The 20,687-nt window shown below is 48.9% G+C and overlaps 1 protein-coding gene across 1 annotated transcript in view; it reads right to left on the bottom strand.

Annotated features, from left to right (window-relative positions):
* Window positions 1-20,687, bottom strand: part of CUL9 (cullin 9) — a 751,325-nt gene that overhangs the window by 58,276 nt on the left and 672,362 nt on the right. Inside the window, exon 39 of the mRNA XM_085610160.1 lies at window positions 19,776-19,893. Within this exon, the coding sequence (XP_085466286.1) occupies window positions 19,776-19,893 (118 nt within the window). The remainder of the gene's footprint in view (window positions 1-19,775; window positions 19,894-20,687) is intronic.

Here is a 20,687-nt window from a genome sequence, read left to right as displayed (position 1 = left end):
TTTGCGTGTGGAGTGTGCTCTAGGGGGAAATGTTCGAGTGCGTTTAGCTTTTTGGTAACATATTTGGATACATTTAACCATCCACCTGGCTATCCCTGATTTGGAAATGGGGTTGCCTTTATGTGGTGGAGAGAAAGCAACAAACAATTGTTTGGTTTTGCGGAAAGATTTGGTCGTGTCAATGTAATTCAGCAGGGCTCTTTTAACATCTAAGGTATGAAGAGCTCTTTCAGCTACCGAGTCCGGATTTGGGAAGAACACTGGTAGCTCGACTGATTGGTTAAGATGGAATGGAGAAATGACTTTTGGCAGGAATTTTGGATTTGTTCTAAGAACCACTTTGTTGCGGTGTAATTGTAGGAATGGTTCTTGTATGGTGAAAGCCTGGATTTCACTTACCCTTCGAAGGGATGTGATAGCAATAAGGAAAGCCACTTTTATGGATGAGTACGCTAAATTACATCTTTGCAAGTGTAGTAAGGAGCAAATGATGTTCTGGATGGATGCATCCAGTGGGCGTATATCATTGTTAGTGCAGTAAATGGCAAATCTTTTCCATTTTGCAGCGTAGCAGGCTCTAGTAGTAGGCCGTCTGGCCTCCTTTATGATATTCATGCAGTCTGGTGGTAGGTTGAGGTAACCGAACTCTAGGACTTCAGGAGCCAGATCTCTAGGTTCAGTTGATGTGGATCTGGGTGTCCGATTTCTCCATGGTTCGGGGTTAATAAGGACGGGGAGAGGCGCAGTCTTTGGTGTGGAACTAGAGAGAGTTCCAGTAGTGTTGTGAACCAGGGTTGACGTGCCCATGTGGGAGCTACTAGTATGAGCTTGAGAGACTGTTGCCTGAGCTTGCGTACCACGAATGGAATGAGTGGGAGAGGCGGAAAAGCGTACGCAAATCTGCCTGACCAGTTCATCCATATCGCATTGCCCTTTGACTGTGGGTGTGGAAACCTGGCGGCGAAGGTTGGGCATTTTGCGTTTTCGTGTGTGGCGAACAGGTCTATGTCTGGTTGGCCCCATTTTTGGAAGAATGGGAGTAGGACTTGTGGGTGTAATTCCCATTCGTGGATTTGTTGGGTTTGTCGACTCAACAAATCGGCAATCTGATTGTGAACTCCTGGAAGGTGTTCTGCTAGCAGGTAGATGTTCTGGGGTATTGCCCATCTCCAAATGTTCTGTGCGAGCTGGGACAGTTGGAGAGAATGTGTGCCTCCTTGTTTCTGTATGTAATACATGGCTGTCATGTTGTCCGTCCGGATGAGGACAGTTCTGTTCTTTAGATGTAATTGGAATGACTTCAATGCTAGGAGCACTGCCAGTAGTTCCAGGTAATTGATATGGAGCACTTTTTGTTGAGTGGTCCATTTGCCCTGAGTGGTGTGTCCTAGGAGATGGGCTCCCCACCCTGTGAGAGATGCGTCTGTTGTCAGCACTATCTGTGGAAGAGGCTCTAAGAACGGCCGCCCTTTGGACAGGTTTATGGTGTTCCACCATTTTAGTGAGCGATGTAAGCGACTGTCCACCAACACCAGATCCGTAAGTTGTCCGTGAGCCTGGTTCCACTGACGTGCTAGACATTCTTGCAAGGGACGCATTTGAAGTCGTGCATAAGGCACAATGAAGATGCATGACGCCATCATGCCTATGAGTTGCATGAACACTCTTGCTGGGAGAGAGTGTTGGGATTGAAATTTTAAGGTGAGAGCTTGTATATTGGCTATCCTGGCTGGGCTGGGATAAGCTATGGCCTTGGAGGTATTTATGGTGGATCCCAGATATTGATGTATGTGGGAGGGTTGTAGTTGAGATTTGGGATAGTTGATGGTGAATCCCAAGTTGTGTAAAAGTTGAATAGTTTGGTGAGTGTGTAGAACGCATTTTGTGAATAAATTGGCTTTTATGAGCCAATCGTCGAGATATGGAAAGACATGAATTTGTTGTCTCCTCAGATGTGCTGCTACTACTGCTAGGCATTTGGTGAATACTCTGGGCGCAGTTGTTACCCCGAATGGAAGGACTGTAAACTGATAGTGTTGCCCGTCTACCAGGAATCTTAGATATTTCCTGTGAGCAGGATGCATGGGAATGTGAAAATAGGCGTCCTTGAGATCTAGTGTGGCAAGGAAGTCGCCTTTCTGTAATAGTGGAAGCACTTGTTGAAGAGTGATCATATGAAAATGATCTGAGTGTATGTACCGATTTAGGAGTCTGAGGTCGAGTATGGGTCTTAACGTCTTGTCCTTCTTGGGGATTAGGAAGTATAGAGAGTAAACCCCTGTGCCCTGATGTTGGAAGGGAACTGGCTCTATTGCGTGCTTTTGGAGCAAGGAGAGAACCTCTTGCTTGAGGAGTGTAAGATGGTCTGGCAACATGGGACGCTGTTTGGGTGGTATATGTGGGGGAGGGGGGGGGGGGGGGTATTTGTGAGTTCCAGGCAGTAACCATACTGGATAATTTGTCTTACCCACTTGTCTGTTGTGATGGAGTTCCAGACAGGTAGGAACTGTTTGAGTCTTCCGCCGACTGGAGTGGAATGGTCTGGGGGGAGTGGAGGAAATTCACTGATTGGTGGCGGGGGAGGTGCGAGTGTTGGTATTGCCTCGACCTCGTCCCTTGGTGTTGTTTCCCCTATATCCTCCTCTAAAATATCCTCTATTGGGGGATGTGTAGAGGTTTTAAACGTGGTGGAGGTGTCTGCTCCAATATTTTTGGATGCTCCTCTATAAAAGGAGCGTCGAAAGGAGCCATGTGGCTGTGGAGACTGCAATGCTCCCATGGACTTAGAGTCTCGGTGTCTTTCTTCATTTTTTCAAGTGCAGTATCTACTGCTGGTCCAAACAGTTGCTCTTGGTTAAATGGTTGGCTAAGTATGGTACTTTGTACTTCTGGCTTAAAGCCTGAAATACGTAGCCATGCATGGCGTCTAAGAAGTACGCTTGTATTGATTGCTCTAGAGGCAGTGTCTGCGGCGTCAAGTGCACATTTAATTGAGGCATTTGAGATGAGCTTTCCCTCTTGTATAAGGTCATTTGCCTGGGTCTTGTATTGGTCTGGTAGGTGTTGTATGAGATCTTCTAGCTGATCATAGTGAGCCCTATCATAGCGTGCCAATAGGGCTTGTGTGTTGGCAATACGCCAATGGTTAGCTGCTTGTGCTGCTACTCTTTTGCCCGTGGCTTCTAATAGTTTGGATTCTTTGTCTGGGGGCGGTGTATCTCCTGTTGTTTGGGAGTTAGCCCGCTTCCTTGCGTTGGAAACCACCAAAGAATCCAGAGGCAGCTGTCCTTTAATATAAGAAGGATCTTCTGGGGCAGGTCTATATTTTTTCTCAATTCGAGGGTTAAGTACCCTGGCCCGTACGGGGTCCTTAAAAACTTCTGTGGCGTGTTTTATGACCCCTTTAATCATAGGTAAAATTTGAACTGATTTTTGAGACTGCTCAAAAGTGTCCAAAAGGAAGTCTTCCTCGGGTGCATCTGAGTGCATGGTGACGCCATGGTAAAGTGCTGCTCTGTGTACTAGTTGTCCAAACCCCAGGTGGTCATCTGGAGGTGAGGGTTTGGAAGGGTATGTAGTAGGATCAGGTACATCAGGCAGAGGGTAAGCCCAGTCGTCCAATGGTACAATATCCGGATGTTTGAAAGGATCATTAGGATCATTAAGATCATCCGGATCCCCTCCTCCCCCTAGGTCATCATCATCGTCCTGTGGAGGTGGTGTATGTGAAGGAGATGGTGGAGGTAATGGTGGTGGAGGCAGGGGGGGTGGGGTAAGAGGTCGTACAGGAGAGGAAGGAGGAATGGGTGAAGTGGCTGAGTCCTTCTTCTTTACAGGAGCAGGAGGTGTTGTGTCTAGCTTCCTTTTCTTACATGGCACAGCAGTGACATGTCCAGTTTTTGGATTAATATAGATCCTTTTTTGCGTTGGATCTGGGTGGAAAAGTTCTTGGTCTTCAGGAACAGACTTTGGCGCCGATTTTTTCGGTTCCGATCTATGTTTTGGGTGATCGGTAGAGTCTTTAGGAGGTGTAGTATAGACCTTAAACGGTTGTTTCGGTACCTAGAGGGTTTCGGTGCCGATGAAGGTTCCGGTGCCGAAATGGAGTCTTTAAGCTTGGGAGCTTTCGGTGCCGGCTTGTCTACGGGCCTCGATGGTTTCGGTGCCGACGGTGCCTGAGCCGGCTTCGGTGCCGAGAGGTCTTGTGTCTTCGGTGCCGAAGGTGCAGGGGGTACAATAATATGTTTGCTCGGGCCCGAGCCACCTGAAGGCTTGTATTTCTTCGGAGCCGAGCCCAAAGGCGGAGCTTCAGAAGGTTGTTTTCGGTCGCGACTGGGGCCAGCTGGCGAAGTCTTGACCAATGCCTTTTTTGGAGGGGTAGGGGCATCGGTACTCACGCGTTGCCCCGGAGTAATGGAGCCGTCGGAGTCGTCTGCTTCTGATATAATGTGAAGTTCCTCGGAATCTTCTTCCGGGACATCGGGGCCCTCATCAAAGAGGTCCTCTGGTTCAGGAGCTGGTCTGTGTGCCATGATATGGCGTCGAGCTCTCCGATCCCGAATGGTCTTCTTGGATCGGAATGCGGCGCAGGCTGGACAGCTGGACTCGTCGTGTTCCGGCGACAGGGACAGGTTGCAGACCTTGTGATGGTCACTGTGCGGGAATTTTGCATTTTTTAAACGGCGTCCTTTCCATGAGCTGCATCCAATGAATTCGATGTCGAGTAAAGGTGTATCGATGAAAATTATAAAGGTTTTTCGCTTCGAAAAGCTTGGTTTAGAAGTTATCTACCAGAGTGGAAAAGTTTCATCCGAACCCAATGGCGGAAAAAAACAATCTGAGGATGGAGTGGATGCCCATGCGCACTGTAGTCCAAGGGAGGAGTCACCTATCTCGTGACCTAAATACTTCTTCCGAAGACGACAACCACCTGCAAGCATCCGAGCCCAACACCAGATGGCGATCTTATCCTAAGTGTGTGATCTGCAGCTCATATGCCTCGAACAGTTACTTATCTTTAACTACTGTTCTTAAATGCTGATATCCTTCATAGATTTCACAGGCTGCAATTAATACTCGTTAGAATGGGAATGCTCCACACAGCACCACGAAAGCACACATGCATAATACAACAGTGCTGCGGCTAAACCACCTACTGATTAGTTTGTAGCAAAGCTAATAAAAGGGATGTTCGTAAACCTCTACTTGCCCTCGAGGGAAGAGGGCTCCATGTGACTCCAGAAAAGATAACAACGGACAGGTAACTTTCTTCTCCAATAATTAGTTATTTGAGAAAACGGGAATGAGACTCACCATATTAAAACAGTCGTATGAGTGGCTTAGCTACACCTGCCAGGGGAATCTGGGTGCCTCAAACTATGTACATTATTACCTTCAAACGCTGTGCCAATGGCTTGTAGGCCTTTTGTTTGAAGAGACCTGCTCCGGTGGGCGACCATTATACCTTGAGAAAATGCATGGACTTTCACAACCATGTGCTAGCTCTGGATGTGGGCGGTGTCACTTACTGCACACAGGGCTGAGTTATTACACAAGAGGTTTACTTGATCACTAACCAGGTCACCCCGCTAAGCACCAGCCAATTCTCTGATTGGGCTTTCAAAACACCTGGGACACATTACCACGGGTGACCTTAAATACTTGCCTGACAGACATTACAACCGCATGCAACATATTCCAAGGCAGTTCGCTTCACTCCTTTAACTCATTGAAGAAACTGTTCTCCATACACAAGGAACAATTCCTAAAGAACAATCCTTCATACCAGTGCGCCTGGACCCAATGGTCCATCTCTGATGGAGAACTGAAGATGCATTCTTTGCTTCAATTACTATCCAAGATGGCTAGTGGCCAGTAGGACAATCGCTTGCTATACAGAGCCCATCAATGCCACACATGCTCATTGTCACGGTTCTTGCATGGCAAGAAGGAAGCACAAGGAATCTGCGAGAGTTATTGCATAGATGCACGCCATCTCACTGGATTCAAAATTCAAATACAACTTCATTGAGTCTATTTGCTCTTGCAATCAAATACTTGCGTAATGCAAACACCTACTTGCGCTGCTCTACTGAATCTGCAGATTTCCAACACATGCTGCGGTCATGCCCTTCTGTTATAGGGCTGTTAGGGTAATTGTCGACATTGCTAAGTTAGCATAAGCTCTGCTGCCATGATGCTGCTTTTGCGCACGTTACTACATGACTTTATTTTGCAAGACTCTGTTTGTGCTTTTCACATGAGAACTCTGCTTTCTGCGTTCTCTGCTTGTTCCTGGAGTTTAGTCTGAACACGATGTGCAAGGTCGATAAACATGCCCCTTGTTATTCTGTTCAGTCCTTAGCACCTAGACAAAACATGCTAAACACAGCTGCACTGCTGGATACTCATGCTTTGATATTACGGGGATGCATGTTCTATAAACACACTTGGAGAGGGACCTTCCCTTGGAGAAGAGCTATGCTGTTCCTATGATGTAGACCTAACCTAACATCTAGGCTCTAAGGTATGGGGTCTGCTGACAAAACTCAGATCTTCCTTTATATAATAAACTTCAACTTTCCAAGGGGAGGTGGTTAGATCTTTTAGTCATTTTTCAACTGTCTGTATATGACGGCATCCCCTTTATATTCTATGGTATTGTAACAATGCTAACTGTTTTAGGTTTATGCATTTTGCTGCTGGTAGTGGCTCGTATACTGTATTGTAGAGCACAATAGTTACAATATAAATTTTGAACTATACAGCGACTCTGACAATCCTTATTGTGGACAAGTACGAGTGAGTGAGTGAGTGAAAGGGTATGTATTGCTACTGCGATTCTTGAGAGAGTCGGGAGTGTTATGTTCTGGGTTGTCTTATCATTTGTAGCTTTGTGATAATATAGGAGAACTAATGAGACACTATAGATAGTCTGTTTTGAGCTTTTGGGTACTAAGGTGGTACGAAGGTACAAGCCCTATACAGCGAGATCCTGTTTTCCTGCGCATAGCTCAGTGTATGTGCAGAATCCCTGCAACAATTCTTCGACATCCAACTGGCCTGAAGTACTAGATTTACGGGCATCCATTACTGGAATGGTCCTCAACAATAATTGGCAAACTTGTGCTTTAGTCACATATCAAAGAACAAAAAAGGACACGGTAGAGGAGAGCTTCATCGCTCTTGCTCTGTACCTAGCCACACGAGCTATTACCCTTATATGGAAGGCTGTGGCTCCTCCTACGCACTTAGTGTGGCGCCAAGACGACATCAAATGGGTTGAGTCAAAAGTGCTGCATTAGCGACTAATAGGCAGCAACTGGGACAACACACTGAAGAACTTGAAAGAGCTGCCCAAAGATGACACGGTTCCCACCTGAGATCTCGTTATTCCTTCCGAGACCGTACAGACTGCTCTTTCAAAATCCCATTATGATTCTGCCCTCCCTCCCACTCAGACGATGTTCACTGCAGTTGCATTATCGCTGGTAGCGATCTTGGATAGCATGAGAAAATGTTCACCGACCTACCTTCACAACTCTTGTTTGGTCCTGACCAAGGTTAATCATTTTCTTTTGTTTTTTTCTCTGGTTTCTCCTTGTATACTGCTTTCCAGTCATTGTACACATTTGCACTGTCTAGGCCCCGACACACTTCTGTTTGTCAGACTGTTTCCTGGTAAGAATTGTTAAAGCGCACTGATGGTACTCTCTATTTGTCAAAGGAGAATCATGCAAACAATAAGGCAGCAGAGGTTGCAGTGGTGCTCAATCTAAACGCACACGATAGCAGACACTTGGCGCCATTATACTGACCTGTGATTTGTGTAAATGCTCTAGAATGGATTTCTTCTCATCTCACAGACAAAAAAATATGTAGTCTGCCTACCCCTTTTCACATCCCCTCCTCACACATACAACAGTGTGAGGCTCCCAAGAGGTCCATCAAATACTAATATTCAACATCTAACCATCCCCATCACTAAACTAAATTAAACCATTTAACCTTCCCTGGTACAACTATGCAGATGACATCTAAATCATATTAAAAATGGATAGCTCCGAAACCATCTACATATCACAGCCCGATAACTGCCTCCGTGCCATAAACACATGAATAATGAATAACCACCTACAACCCCTTGCCGCAAAGACTGAGCTTATGACCTGCGGACAAACATACCAGGCAACGCCATAACTTCAAGGAACCTGAAGTTCCTCGGACATCATCAAGAGAAGTTAGAAACCTGGGAGTAACCACAGATTCCAACCGATCCTTTATACCGCACGCTAACACAGAGTGCCTTGTACATAATAAAAACACTACCTTGCATCTTCCCATACCTCAGATAGCAACATAAGCTGCAAACCATCCTTACACTCCATCTCAACTATGAACACAGCCTATACCTTGGTGCACCCGTATGCATCGTACGGAAATTACAACTCCCCCAAAATCTGGCACATGGCTTCTTCTAAGGCTTTACCCAAGAGGACGCCTGACTCTAGTCCTGCAAACACTACACAAGCTACTTACAGCTAGAAGGGCAATGTTCAAGGCACTCTGCGTTGTCCACAGAGCCACCCAAAGAAAAGGACCGCTATACCTACAAGTTAAATTCAAACAATACATACCAAACAGGACACGGCACTTATGCCACCTTATCGTAATAAATCCGTGGGAGGTACTGCTTTCTCAGAACAAGCCATCCAGCTCTGGAACGCACTACCAGCCAACATTAGAAGCACCCAGGAGCAATTACACTACCAGTCGAAAACATGGCTATTTCCTAGAGAACTGCACCGCCCACGTCCTGGCAACAGTCCCTAAAAAACAGTCGCACCCTCAAGTGCAATCCTCAGCTTACAACCCAAGAACTGAAAATGAATTAAAATCTGCATGTAAGCTAGGAAGGCCTGACCTATGGTTTCCCATGCCCAGATATAGTTACGTGCTCGCACATAGATCAGTTATGGCCACAATTATACAAAGACCATAATAGGCAGCGGTCAGCAGCAACTTGTAAGCGTCCGCCGACCCCCCTTCCGCTCCAAAGCCGCCGAGATCATCTGCGGCTTACACCAAGGCTCATCTCACAGCCCAACGTTATTCAACGTCTACATGGTACCACTCGCACACGTCGCCCGACTACACGACCTAAACATCATCTCCTATACCGACGACACCCAGCTGATCCTCTCGCTCACCAAGGATCCTCTCGCTCACCAAGGACCCCCTCACCACCAGAACCAACCTACCCGAAGGAATGAAGGCCGTCGCCGACTGGATGAGGAACAGCCGACTGAAGCTGAACTCTGACAAGACGGAGGTCCTCATCCTCGGCTCCACCCCTTCGGCCTGGGACGCACTCTACGCAGGAGCCCCGGCCAAACTCCTGAAACGACTCCAACGCATCCAGAACGCCTCTGCTCCCCTGATCCTGGACATCCCCCGCCGCAGCAACATCACACCCCACCTGAAAGACCTGCACTGGCTCCCCATCAAGAAGAGGATAACCTTCAAGCTCCTCACCCACGCACACAAGGCACTCCACGACACCGGACCAGCGTACCTCAACAGACGACTCAGCCTCTACACCCCCGCCCGCCAGCTCCGCTCCGCAGACCATGCCCTCACCACCATCCCCCGCATCCGAAGAGTGACCGCCGGCGGCAGATCATTCTACCACCTCGCCGCCAAGACGTGGAACACCCTCCCCCATCCACCTACGGCAGACCGAAGACCTTCTATCCGTCCGGAGACTCCTCAAGACCTGGCTCTTCAAACAGTAGCAGCATCCCCCCCACTAGCGCCTTGAGACCCTCACGGGTATGTAGTGCGCTTTACAAATGCTATGATTGATTGAATGATTGATAATGCACTGAGGTCTGGTTAGCAGCCACAAAAAAGTTAATGAAGAACCTACAAGTTGCTTACCATCGGAAACGATGTATCTGGTAGAGACGATTCTAGCCGCAGATTCCTTAATGTACAATTATCCCCAGGCTTGAGACTGGACCCGGAAAACTTTCTTTGCCCCAGCATCTCTGCGCGCCGGGGGCGGTACCACGCGACTCCACCCTGACGTCGTCCGCGGGCGTGACGTCAGCGAGGTTACATAAGCCCCACAAACAAAACTGTGGAGAGTGTGGGAACAGTGTGCGAAAAATCAGTGAAACAGAAAAGATAGAAACGAAAGGTGAGGAACAGCACCAGTTGGACAAGGGCCAAGCACGAAGGCACAGAAGCCATAGCGGTGAAAGCCATAGCAGTAAATGAGCAGAGCACCGCTCTGAAGAACAACTTCGCCAATCAAGGCGACAACCTCCCCGGAGGCAGAAGCATGTGAAAAAGTGAGAGACTGCAATCACGATCCACAACAGTGAAGGGCAACAAGCCCGGGACAAAGGAGGAACAGCAAACCACCCCCAAACAACACCATCGAGGAGGGCCATATCCCCTGGAAGGAGCGAAAAGGCCGAGGTACAGGCAAAACAAAAAAAACTAACTCCGAGGACTGCAAGGGAAGCAGAACCCCAAGCAAGTAAAACGGAGAAGAGTAAAAGCAGGCTCCTACACTGGAGATAAAACAGGGTGGAGGAGAAGCACACATGAACCAACCAACCATGTATCATAAGGAAAGGGGGTGAAACAATCAAGCAGAATAAAGTAACCTGTCCGGGCAGAAGCGAAGCAGACACCCACAGGAGATAAGCCACCCGGAGGGAGGCGAGTTCAGAAAACCAAACTACAGGTCCTCGCAGAACAGGGAGGAAGGGCAGGCCGTGAAGGAATCTGCGGCTTGAATCGTCTCTACCAGATACTTCGTTACCAAAGGTTAGTAACTTGTACATCTGATAGAGACTACGAGCCGCAGATTCCTGAACGTAGAATAGATACCCACGCCATACCCAAAGAGGGGTGGAGGACCTGTGACAGCTTCCCAGTAGTAAGAAACACCGGGCCTCAGGCAGGCGAGGGGAAGGCCAGGAGACCCCAAACCCATGCAAGGTACAAAGGCCACACCCCTGGTAGGGACAGACAGCCGCAGAGGAGCACCCAGGAGGAAAGAACGACCCCAACTCCAGGGAGAACAGGCAGAACCGGAGGCAGAGCCTGCCATAGGAAAACACACAGTGACAGAGGACAGCCGAACAGGCATCAGCCGCAAGGAAGCAGGCAAGGCAGGAACGGCTCCACAACCAAGGAACGCAGGTAGAAGAAGAAAGGCACAGGTGCGCAAAGCCCCAGCAGAACAAGAGGCAGGGGCACAAGGTAGCACAACAAGGACCACGGCAGTGGGCCAGCCCAAGCAGGCGTGCACAGCCCACAACAACCCAGAACAAGCCAGGCGCAGGCCGAGAGCAGAGTTTAGGAAATGCAGAACAAGCCCCAAGGGAGGATCGTTCAATAGACGCACACCGACCCACGAAGAGAAATGGCACCAGTCATAAGAGAAAAAGGGGAAGACAAGGAGGACGGACCAAGTAGTCAACCAGAACACAGGAAAGCCAGTAGAAACCCAGCCCCCCTGGAACACCAGACAGAGGACCAGGCCGAAACGCCCGACACAAAGGCAGAAACGCCACAACACGACACCATGGACAGCATGTCAAACTGTCAAGCGATGTAGTGAACACCGAGAATGACGGAACCCGGAGCAGCGCAAGCTGCGCCCACACAAGATACAAGTGACTGCACCAGCGGTATACAGTGATGCCAAGAAAGGTAGGGAACCCGAAAAGGGGCAAGCATACCTCCCCAGCGCAAGACAGAGCTATCCAATAGCTACAAGTACCCCACATAGGGCCTAATACGTCCCAGGAAAATATGGGAACACCTCTTAGGGAAAAATCCCGCAGCAGAGGACAGAACATAAAGGACCTGCAGATAGAACCACAGACGGCTTGTTAATCAGCCAATCAAAAAACACACCGAAGACCCAACTTGAGGACACATATGGGTGGGCCACAACCAAAGAACCACAAAATCCAAAGGGGCTGTACCAGCAGCCAACAGAAGAAAAGGGTCAACTTAAGCACTCGAAGGCACGCCAACACACCAGAACAGACAGACGGTCCAACCAAGCCACTAGACCCCTGAAAAAAGGGGTAGGACAATGCCGCCCATAAAGCAGCTGAGGACCGACAAGCCAAGTTTACGGAGGGAACGGAGGAGGATGGAGCCCTGCAAGGTGTTAAACAAAAACACCCCATCAAAGGGCAGGTCAACGAGACGCTCCCTTACATTCTCAGGGAAAACGCTATCCCTCAACCAAGCACGGCGCCGGAGAGCTACTGAACTGGCCGTTGTGCGGGAAGAGCATCAGAAACATCCAGGGCGAACGAAGAATAAACGCGGCCAGCTCCCGGCCATCCAGCACATGGCGTCGCAGATCAGCGTAGACACCGTCCGGAGGGGCAAAAGGGACTCCACGGAATCCCACAAGCTGGAAGTAGCCCTGGCCAACACACACAGTGTGTTGAGCGCTCGCAAAGCAGCTCTAGAGGAAGCGAAGAGGTTCCGCCCCCATGAATCTAACCATTGGGCCTCCCATGACGGAGGAAACCACACCAAAGGTAAGGAAGGAAAAGCAGTCTGCAGAAGAGGGCCCTGGGTAGAAGGGTGGAAAGAAAGGCAGACTGGGTCGTGCGGAGCAGGGCGGTGGAGGAGAGACTAGGGCACCGGACACCCCGTGGCAGGACGCCCCCAGGCCCCCAGAAGAGAATTATGGAGCGAAGCTTCGAAGGGAAGAAGCAGCTCTCGCCCACTAGAGGCCTGATGGAGAACCTCCAGCAAATGGTCCGTAGGGAATGGGGTGGCAGGGTCGCCCATGTGCAAAATGCCAGCGGCCGTGGAAATGGCCCGGGCAAAGGCTGCACACGCCTCCGTAGGGTGCCATGGGGGGGGGGAAGAGCAATTCCTCCGTGGGCAACGGCTGTAAACTAAGCCGGTCATCCCCGAATCCAGCTGTAGGAAGAAATGGACAGCCTCGGAATGGTTGAAGATTGACGGACGAGTGGGGGACCTGGGATGCCTCTGGGTAAGGTTGTGGCCACGGGGACGGGGAAGAGCCCTCCCTGGAAGAGGCCAGGGGAAAAGCCACGACGCGGCGGCCTGTCTCCGGGGAAGAAGAGACAAAAAGTTGACGAACCTACGGGGAGGAGGGGGCCTCCGGAGATGACCCGACGCCGGCACAGCGCCGTGGAGTCCGCAACAGGCGCCGGCGTGAGGTCGACCGGAGGGGACGCCGAGAGGACCTCTTCGACCACTTGCACCCTAGGAGAGTGGGGTGGGGTCGGCTCCAGGTCGGCAAAAGAACGGCGCCGACTCGACTTCCGATGAAGCAGCCGCCTGCGTGGAAAGACGAGAGGGACACGCCCCGGCCTCTAGCCAGCACCGTGACGCCGCCAGGGTCGACAGCCGTCGGCGCCTGAGCGGCGTCAGCTCGGCTTCTGGCAAGGCCGCCACCTGCCCAGAAGACCGAGGAGGACTCGGAGGCGAGCTGCGAGTCCCCGCGACACCACAGGGACCCCCTTGGGGGTTTGCGGTGAGGCAGAGGCGCCGTGGGCCAAAGAGGGGAAACCCGTAGGGCTGCACCCCGATGACACCACACCTCCAGAACCTGAAGCCGAACCCTTCGGCGACTGCGCCGCCGCGAAAGGCGCCGCACGTGGCAAGTGATCCACGGACGTCCCAGGAAGAGGAGGAGGAGGGGCCAAGGAAGCCTGCAGAGCCGCATCATAGGCCTCCATTTTGGCCCTAGTCGCCCCGGCGCCGGGAAACGGCGGGAAGGGTGGTGACGAATGAGGCCGCATGTCCCGTGGAGAACAACTGCCCTCCGCAGAGCGGGGACCAGACATCGGAGACCAGCTATAAGACTTACCGACGGGCGAGCGACGCCCTAGGGGCCTCCGTGATGGGCGATGCCGGAAGCGGCGATGCTTGGATTCTTCCGTGGGGGACGGACGCAGGGACGACACAGATCTGGACGACCGGGCTGAGAGGAGCTTCATCTGACGCTCCCGCTGGGACTTAGGCTTCACAGGCTGGCAAGCGTCGCAGTCCGTGGAATCATGGTGCTCGCCCAAACACCACATGCAAATAGGATGAGGTTCCGTCACCGACATCTGACGCGCGCAAGACGAGCACGCCTTAAAGCCCGGAGGCATTCACACACTGTCCCACCACGCAAAAGCGTGAAAAGAAGGTCTGAAAACAGGACAGGGACACGATCCGGATCCGCGTTGCACGCAGAAAAGAAGGAAACTGATGTCAGGACGCCAGGGTGGGGCTTATGTAACCTCGCTGACGTCACGCCCCCGGACGTCAGGGCGGAGTTGCGTTGTACCGCCCACCGACGCGCAGAGATGCTGGGGCAAAGAAAGTTTTTCAGGTCCAGTCTCACGCCGGGGGATAACTCTACGTTAAGGAATCTGCGGCTAGTAGTCTTTATCAGATATATTACTTACCTTCTGTAATGCTCTTTCTGGTGCATACTATAACTGCAGATTCCTCACCTCCCTGTTCTGTGGAATGGTCTCCTAAAAAGGTCCCAATTCAGGAATCTGCACACTGGTCCTTCCAAACAGCTCATGGGCTGCGCATAGGAGGTCGCAGAGAAGCTACTGAAAGAATCTCATGTCAGCGTACATAGGTGGCGTTTATATGTGGCTCCGTTCGTCACTTCAAGAGTGTAACGTAGTCCGTGCGGGGCCACACGGCACCTCCTACCAATGTGCACACACACGGCTTATGGTGTTTCCTGATCCAGGCTGGTGCAGGAGGATATTCACAAGGTGAGGAATCCACAGTTAGAAGTATCCATCGGTAATTTCATGTATGGTAGAATATTATATTAACAAAGAGTAAATTAAATAGATTTTTGTGTAAATTAACAGTCATGTTGGGTCAATGTCTAAAAAAAAAAAAACTCCTTTTCCCTTTATCAATAATTAAGAAATGTTTTTGAATTATTAGTCTTGAAAAAGGCTGAGGCCTGTGCGCCTGGTAAGGGGCGAAGCACTTGTTTGCTGTTAAACCTCAAGATCAAATGCTGAAAATTGGAATAAAAAAGCTAGCTCGACAATGAATAAATCAATGTCTTCATGTTGAATAAAATAATATATTGAATTCAGTCATTGTTAATGCAATATTCTACCATACCTGAAATGACAGTGCTTTTATTAACATTTGGTAGCTGCATCTCATATATGCAGGATCTTTCTAAGGGCCTGACCATCCAGGTGACTCCTACGCACAAGAGCGTCTGCTAGTGCATGAATAACGAAGAAGGGCGCTCTATCCGAATGCTCCCATACACTCAAAGAGTGTCGGACACGTAATGCACGCATTTTGACAGAATGAACATTTTCCTTGGTGACCGTATTATACCCATTGGCTGCATACGTCCTATTTTTCAATAGGCATCAATCATCACTGTTTGTTTGTGCACAGAACACTGCATGAATCCCAGAGGCAGTGCAATCTTTTTATCCACAGAGGTCCACAAGCGGGACTGTAAGACTTTTGATGCACTCCTGATGGATTCTTCTCCAGAAAAAGGTGCATCTTCATCTCGGTTTCTGCTTTGAGTATTTCACAGTCGTGCTGACCATGGGTCAGGTGGTGGGAGTGTATAAATCTTCTAAAACCATGTTTGTGCATGGCTTAAAATGTGTTTTTTGGGCTCAGAATAAACACATAAGCTTTCCCCCTAAAATTAAGCTAATAGGCTTTTCCCCAATTCAGCTGTACAGAAACAATGTCTGTGCACAACTGAAAGAAGTGTAGTTCAAGGGACAGGAATATGTTGACTGAGCTGCTGGTTACCGAGAAGCCGATAAATGGATGTAGCAATCCTGAGCTTTCACATAGAGTGAGCAGGCCGTGCCGATATGCAGCAGGTTCTTAAATACAGAAAAAACAACTATTCTAATGGGAAAAAAATAGAGTTGGTATGTCCAATATAAATAATGCCACAAGAGATTCTTCAGGAGCAAATCCAATTTCTGTCAGAAAAGGACAGAAAGTGATGGCTGGAGTGCTGAAATAATCTCAGCCACTTGAACTGACCCCACTTGTATTCTAGTCCATCTGATTTTTCGCTCAAGGTGCCACAACAATACATAACTCAGTAAAGCCCAAAATACCAGGCCACATCCACACTGTATGGGAAAACAACCAACATGGACAGGGTTTGACCTTGTCGAGCCTCATCTATGCGGTTTAGATTGAGGCCAAATGGCATAGTGATATATGGACCCAAGTCCAGGCTTCCCATCTCACTTAGAGTAAGCCTTGATACAAAGACTCCCTTTCAACGTCAAATGAGGTGGAATGCCTGTTGGTGGTACCATCTAACACCCAGCCAACAAGCTGAAGACACTAAAGGCGACCGCTCTGAAGCTGAAGACACGAAAGGCGACCGCTCTGAAGCTGAAGACACGAAAGGCGAACGCTCTGAAGCTGAAGACACAAAAGGCGACCGCTCTGAAGCTGAAGACACGAAAGGCGAACGCTCTGAAGCTGAAGACACGAAAGGCGACCGCTCTGAAGCTGAAGACACGAAAGGCGAACGCTCTGAAGACACGAAATGCAAACGCTCTGAAGCTGAAGACACGAAAGGCGAACGCTCTGAAGACACAAAAGGCGAACGCTCTGAAGACACGAAAGGCGAACGCTCTGAAGACACGAAAGGCGAACGCTCTGAAGACACGAAAGGCGAACGCTCTGAAGACACGAAAGGCGAACGCTCTGAAGACACGAAAGGCGAACGCTCTGAAGACACGAAAGGCGAACGCTCTGAAGACACGAAAGGCGAACGCTCTGAAGACACGAAAGGCGAACGCTCTGAAGCTGAAGACACGAAAGGCAAACGCTCTGAAGCTGAAGACACGAAAGGCAAACGCTCTGAAGCTGAAGACACTAAAGGCGAACACTTTGAAGCTGAAGACACTAAAGGCGAACGCTTTGAAGCTGAAGACACGAAAGGCGAACGCTCTGAAGCTGAAGACACGAAAGGCGAACGCTCTGAAGCTGAAGACACGAAAGGCGAACGCTCTGAAGCTGAAGACACTAAAGGCGAACACTTTGAAGCTGAAGACACGAAAGGCGAACGCTTTGAAGCTGAAGACACGAAAGGCTCACGCTCTAAAGCTGAAGACACTAAAGGCTAACGCTCTGAAGCTGAAGACACTAAAGGCTAACGCTTTGAAGCTGAAGACACTAAAGGCGAACACTTTGAAGCTGAAGACACTAAAGGCGAACGCTTTGAAGCCGAAGACACTAAAGGCGAACGCTTTGAAGCCTAAGACACTAAAGGCGAACGCTCTGAAGCTGAAGACACTAAAGGCTAACACTTTGAAGCTGAAGACACTAAAGGCTAACACTTTGAAGCTGAACACTAAAGGCTAACACTTTGAAGCTGAAGACACGAAAGGCGAACGCTCTGAAGCTGAAGACACTAAAGGCGAACACTTTGAAGCTGAAGACACGAAAGGCGAACGCTCTGAAGCTGAAGACACGAAAGGCGAACGCTCTGAAGCTGAAGACACGAAAGGCGAACGCTCTGAAGCTGAAGACACGAAAGGCTAACACTTTGAAGCTGAAGACACTAAAGGCGAACACTTTGAAGCTGAACACTAAAGGCTAACACTTTGAAGCTGAACACTAAAGGCTAAGACTTTGAAGCTGAACACTAAAGGCTAACACTTTGAAGCTGAAGACACGAAAGGCGAACGCTCTGAAGCTGAAGACACTAAAGGCGAACACTTTGAAGCTGAAGACACGAAAGGCGAACGCTCTGAAGCTGAAGACACAAAAGGCGAACGCTCTGAAGCTGAAGACACGAAAGGCGAACGCTCTGAAGCTGAAGACACTAAAGGCTAACGCTTTGAAGCTGAAGACACTAAAGGCTAACACTTTGAAGCCGAAGACACTAAAGGCGAACACTTTGAAGCCGAAGACACTAAAGGCGAACACTTTGAAGCCGAAGACACTAAAGGCGAACACTCTGAAGCTGAAGACACTAAAGGCTAACACTTTGAAGCTGAAGACACTAAAGGCTAACACTTTGAAGCTGAAGACACTAAAGGCTAACACTTTGAAGCTGAACACTAAAGGCTAACACTTTGAAGCTGAACACTAAAGGCTAACACTTTGAAGCTGAAGACACTAAAGGCTAACACTTTGAAGCTGAAGACACTAGAGGCGTACACTTTGAAGCTGAAGACACTAGAGGCGAACACACTGATGCTGAAGACACTAGAGGCGAACACACTGATGCTGAAGACACTAGAGGCGAACACTCTGAAGCTGAAGACACGAAAGGCGAACGCTCTGAAGCTGAAGACACTAAAGGCGAACACTTTGAAGCTGAAGACACGAAAGGTGAACGCTCTGAAGCTGAAGACACGAAAGGCGAACACTCTGAAGCTGAAGACTCTAAAGGCTAACGCTTTGAAGCTGAAGACACTAAAGGCTAATGCTTTGAAGCCGAAGATACTAAAGGCGAACGCTCTGAAGCTGAAGACACTAAAGGCGAACACTTTGAAGCTGAAGACACTAAAGGCTAACACTTTGAAGCTGAAGACACTAAAGGCTAACACTTTGAAGCTGAAGACACTAAAGGCTAACACTTTGAAGCTGAACACTAAAGGCTAACACTTTGAAGCTGAACACTAAAGGCTAACACTTTGAAGCTGAACACTAAAGGCTAACACTTTGAAGCTGAAGACACTAGAGGCGTACACTTTGAAGCTGAAGACACTAGAGGCGAACACACTGAAGCTGAAGACACTAGAGGCGAACACACTGAAGCTGAAGACACTAAAGGCTGATACTCTGAAGCTGAAGACACTAAAGGCTGTCACTCTGAAGCTGAAGACACTAGAGGCGAACACACTGAAGCTGAAGACACTAGAGGCGAACACACTGAAGCTGAAGACACTAAAGGCGTACACTCTGAAGCTGAAGACACTAGAGGCGTACACTCTGAAGCTGAAGACACTAGAGGCGTACACTTTGAAGCTGAAGACACTAGAGGCGAACACTTTGAAGCTGAAGGACAGAATTAAAAGATCTTCTCTTTAGAAACTAGTTGCAACGACTGATCATCAGTCCAAGAGAACCAGCCAACAGGTGAATGAGGTAAAGTCAGAAAGGAAATGGGGTTTCTCATTTAGAACAGCAGAAATCGTGAGCATAGAAAAGCAAATACTGTGGCCAGATCAGCTGTACCAAACCACTAGCAACGAAATGCAATAAAAGGGAAAATGCATGCAAAACAAAGCTTTCTGCTCACTGTGGCCTGAAGTTGGGCCATGGAGAGATAAGGAAGGGAGGATAGTTTTACACAGTTTTATAAATAAGGGAACATTAGGACCATGACAGACGCTATAAGACGGTAACAGAGACTAGACCCAGGGGAGGAGAGGGGCAGTGGGCTTCAGTGACCTGGGCTATGCATTACTCGATGCCGGGTGGAAGGGTTTATAGAAGAAGTCCATCATGGGAAGAATGTCAGCATCAGGTAGGAATCACAGGTGGGAGAAAGAAGGGGCTGAGAGGTCGGCTCACAATGTAGGAGTGGTTTCTACTATCACATCATTAGGGATGGCTTGAGGTTAGTCCTGCCGTCTTTCCGGTTTCTTTCAGGGCGTCTCTGTACTTTGATCTGGATTGATCTCCATCCTTAGGCCACGCTGCACCAGGGACACTGCAAGTGAGGGGTTACAACATGACCATACCATGCGACACAGCGCCTTCCTTACCCAAGAGGATCTGCAAGGCGCTGGTGTGAAGCTCCAGGTTGTCCGTCTGCTGCTCCATGATGTCCATCTTCTCGGTGTCCTGGTTGTAGTAGCTGTAAACACAAGAGTACGCGAGGACCTGCAGACAGAGAGGACAACTTCAGTACACAGGACACACAGGAGGTGCACACAACTACCCCAGCACCTACATCATTTATTTATTTACTGAAAAAACACAAAGGTCAAAGTGCATTTATCGATCGCAATTTTAATATTTTACTTAACATTAAAATAAAGTTTGAATTTGCTGGAAAAAACCAAAGGTCAAAGGAAAGTTATAGGTAGGTGAAAATGTCAGTTAAAACATATTGATTTAAACTAACAAAACTACTGAAATTAACCAGTTATTATCTCTGTGCCCTAACGTAACTATAGCTCGTGCCCCTGTCTTATCATTGATGTCCTTTCAGATGTTGCAACAATGCTATCAATTAGGTCATCGAACATGTCCTGAGTGATTTAATAAGGGAAGTAATTAGCAGCTCCTAACCATAACCTCACTAAAAGTTTTTCAGAAAAGTGTCTATTTATTTAAAACTTTAATTAAGATGTCTATCGTCAAGCACGGCATCGGGCTGGGTGCTCAGTCTGCACCCATCCCCCCTCGGGCGCATGCCCCTCCCCACACACCAGGTGAATAGCAAATGAGTGGCTCCTGGTGCTCATTCATTATTCTTTTAAAAAATATTTTTATGGGTGTACCTGTGCGCACCCAGTGCCCCCACAACATGCCAAATGTTTGGGGTCACGGGAGCCTGAGAACTCTACGGCCCCTGCCGGCTCCCCAGCTTGCACCCATACTGGATGCTAGTGGGAGCCAGCGAGCATGTTACAGTGATTGCCCAAAGGCACCCACAACATGATCAACATAGG

The sequence above is a fragment of the Triturus cristatus genome, chromosome 6 (genome assembly GCF_964204655.1).
Source record: "Triturus cristatus chromosome 6, aTriCri1.1, whole genome shotgun sequence".
NCBI classification, from domain to species: Eukaryota; Metazoa; Chordata; class Amphibia; order Caudata; family Salamandridae; genus Triturus; species Triturus cristatus.
This window is presented reverse-complemented; position numbering and strand designations above follow the sequence as displayed.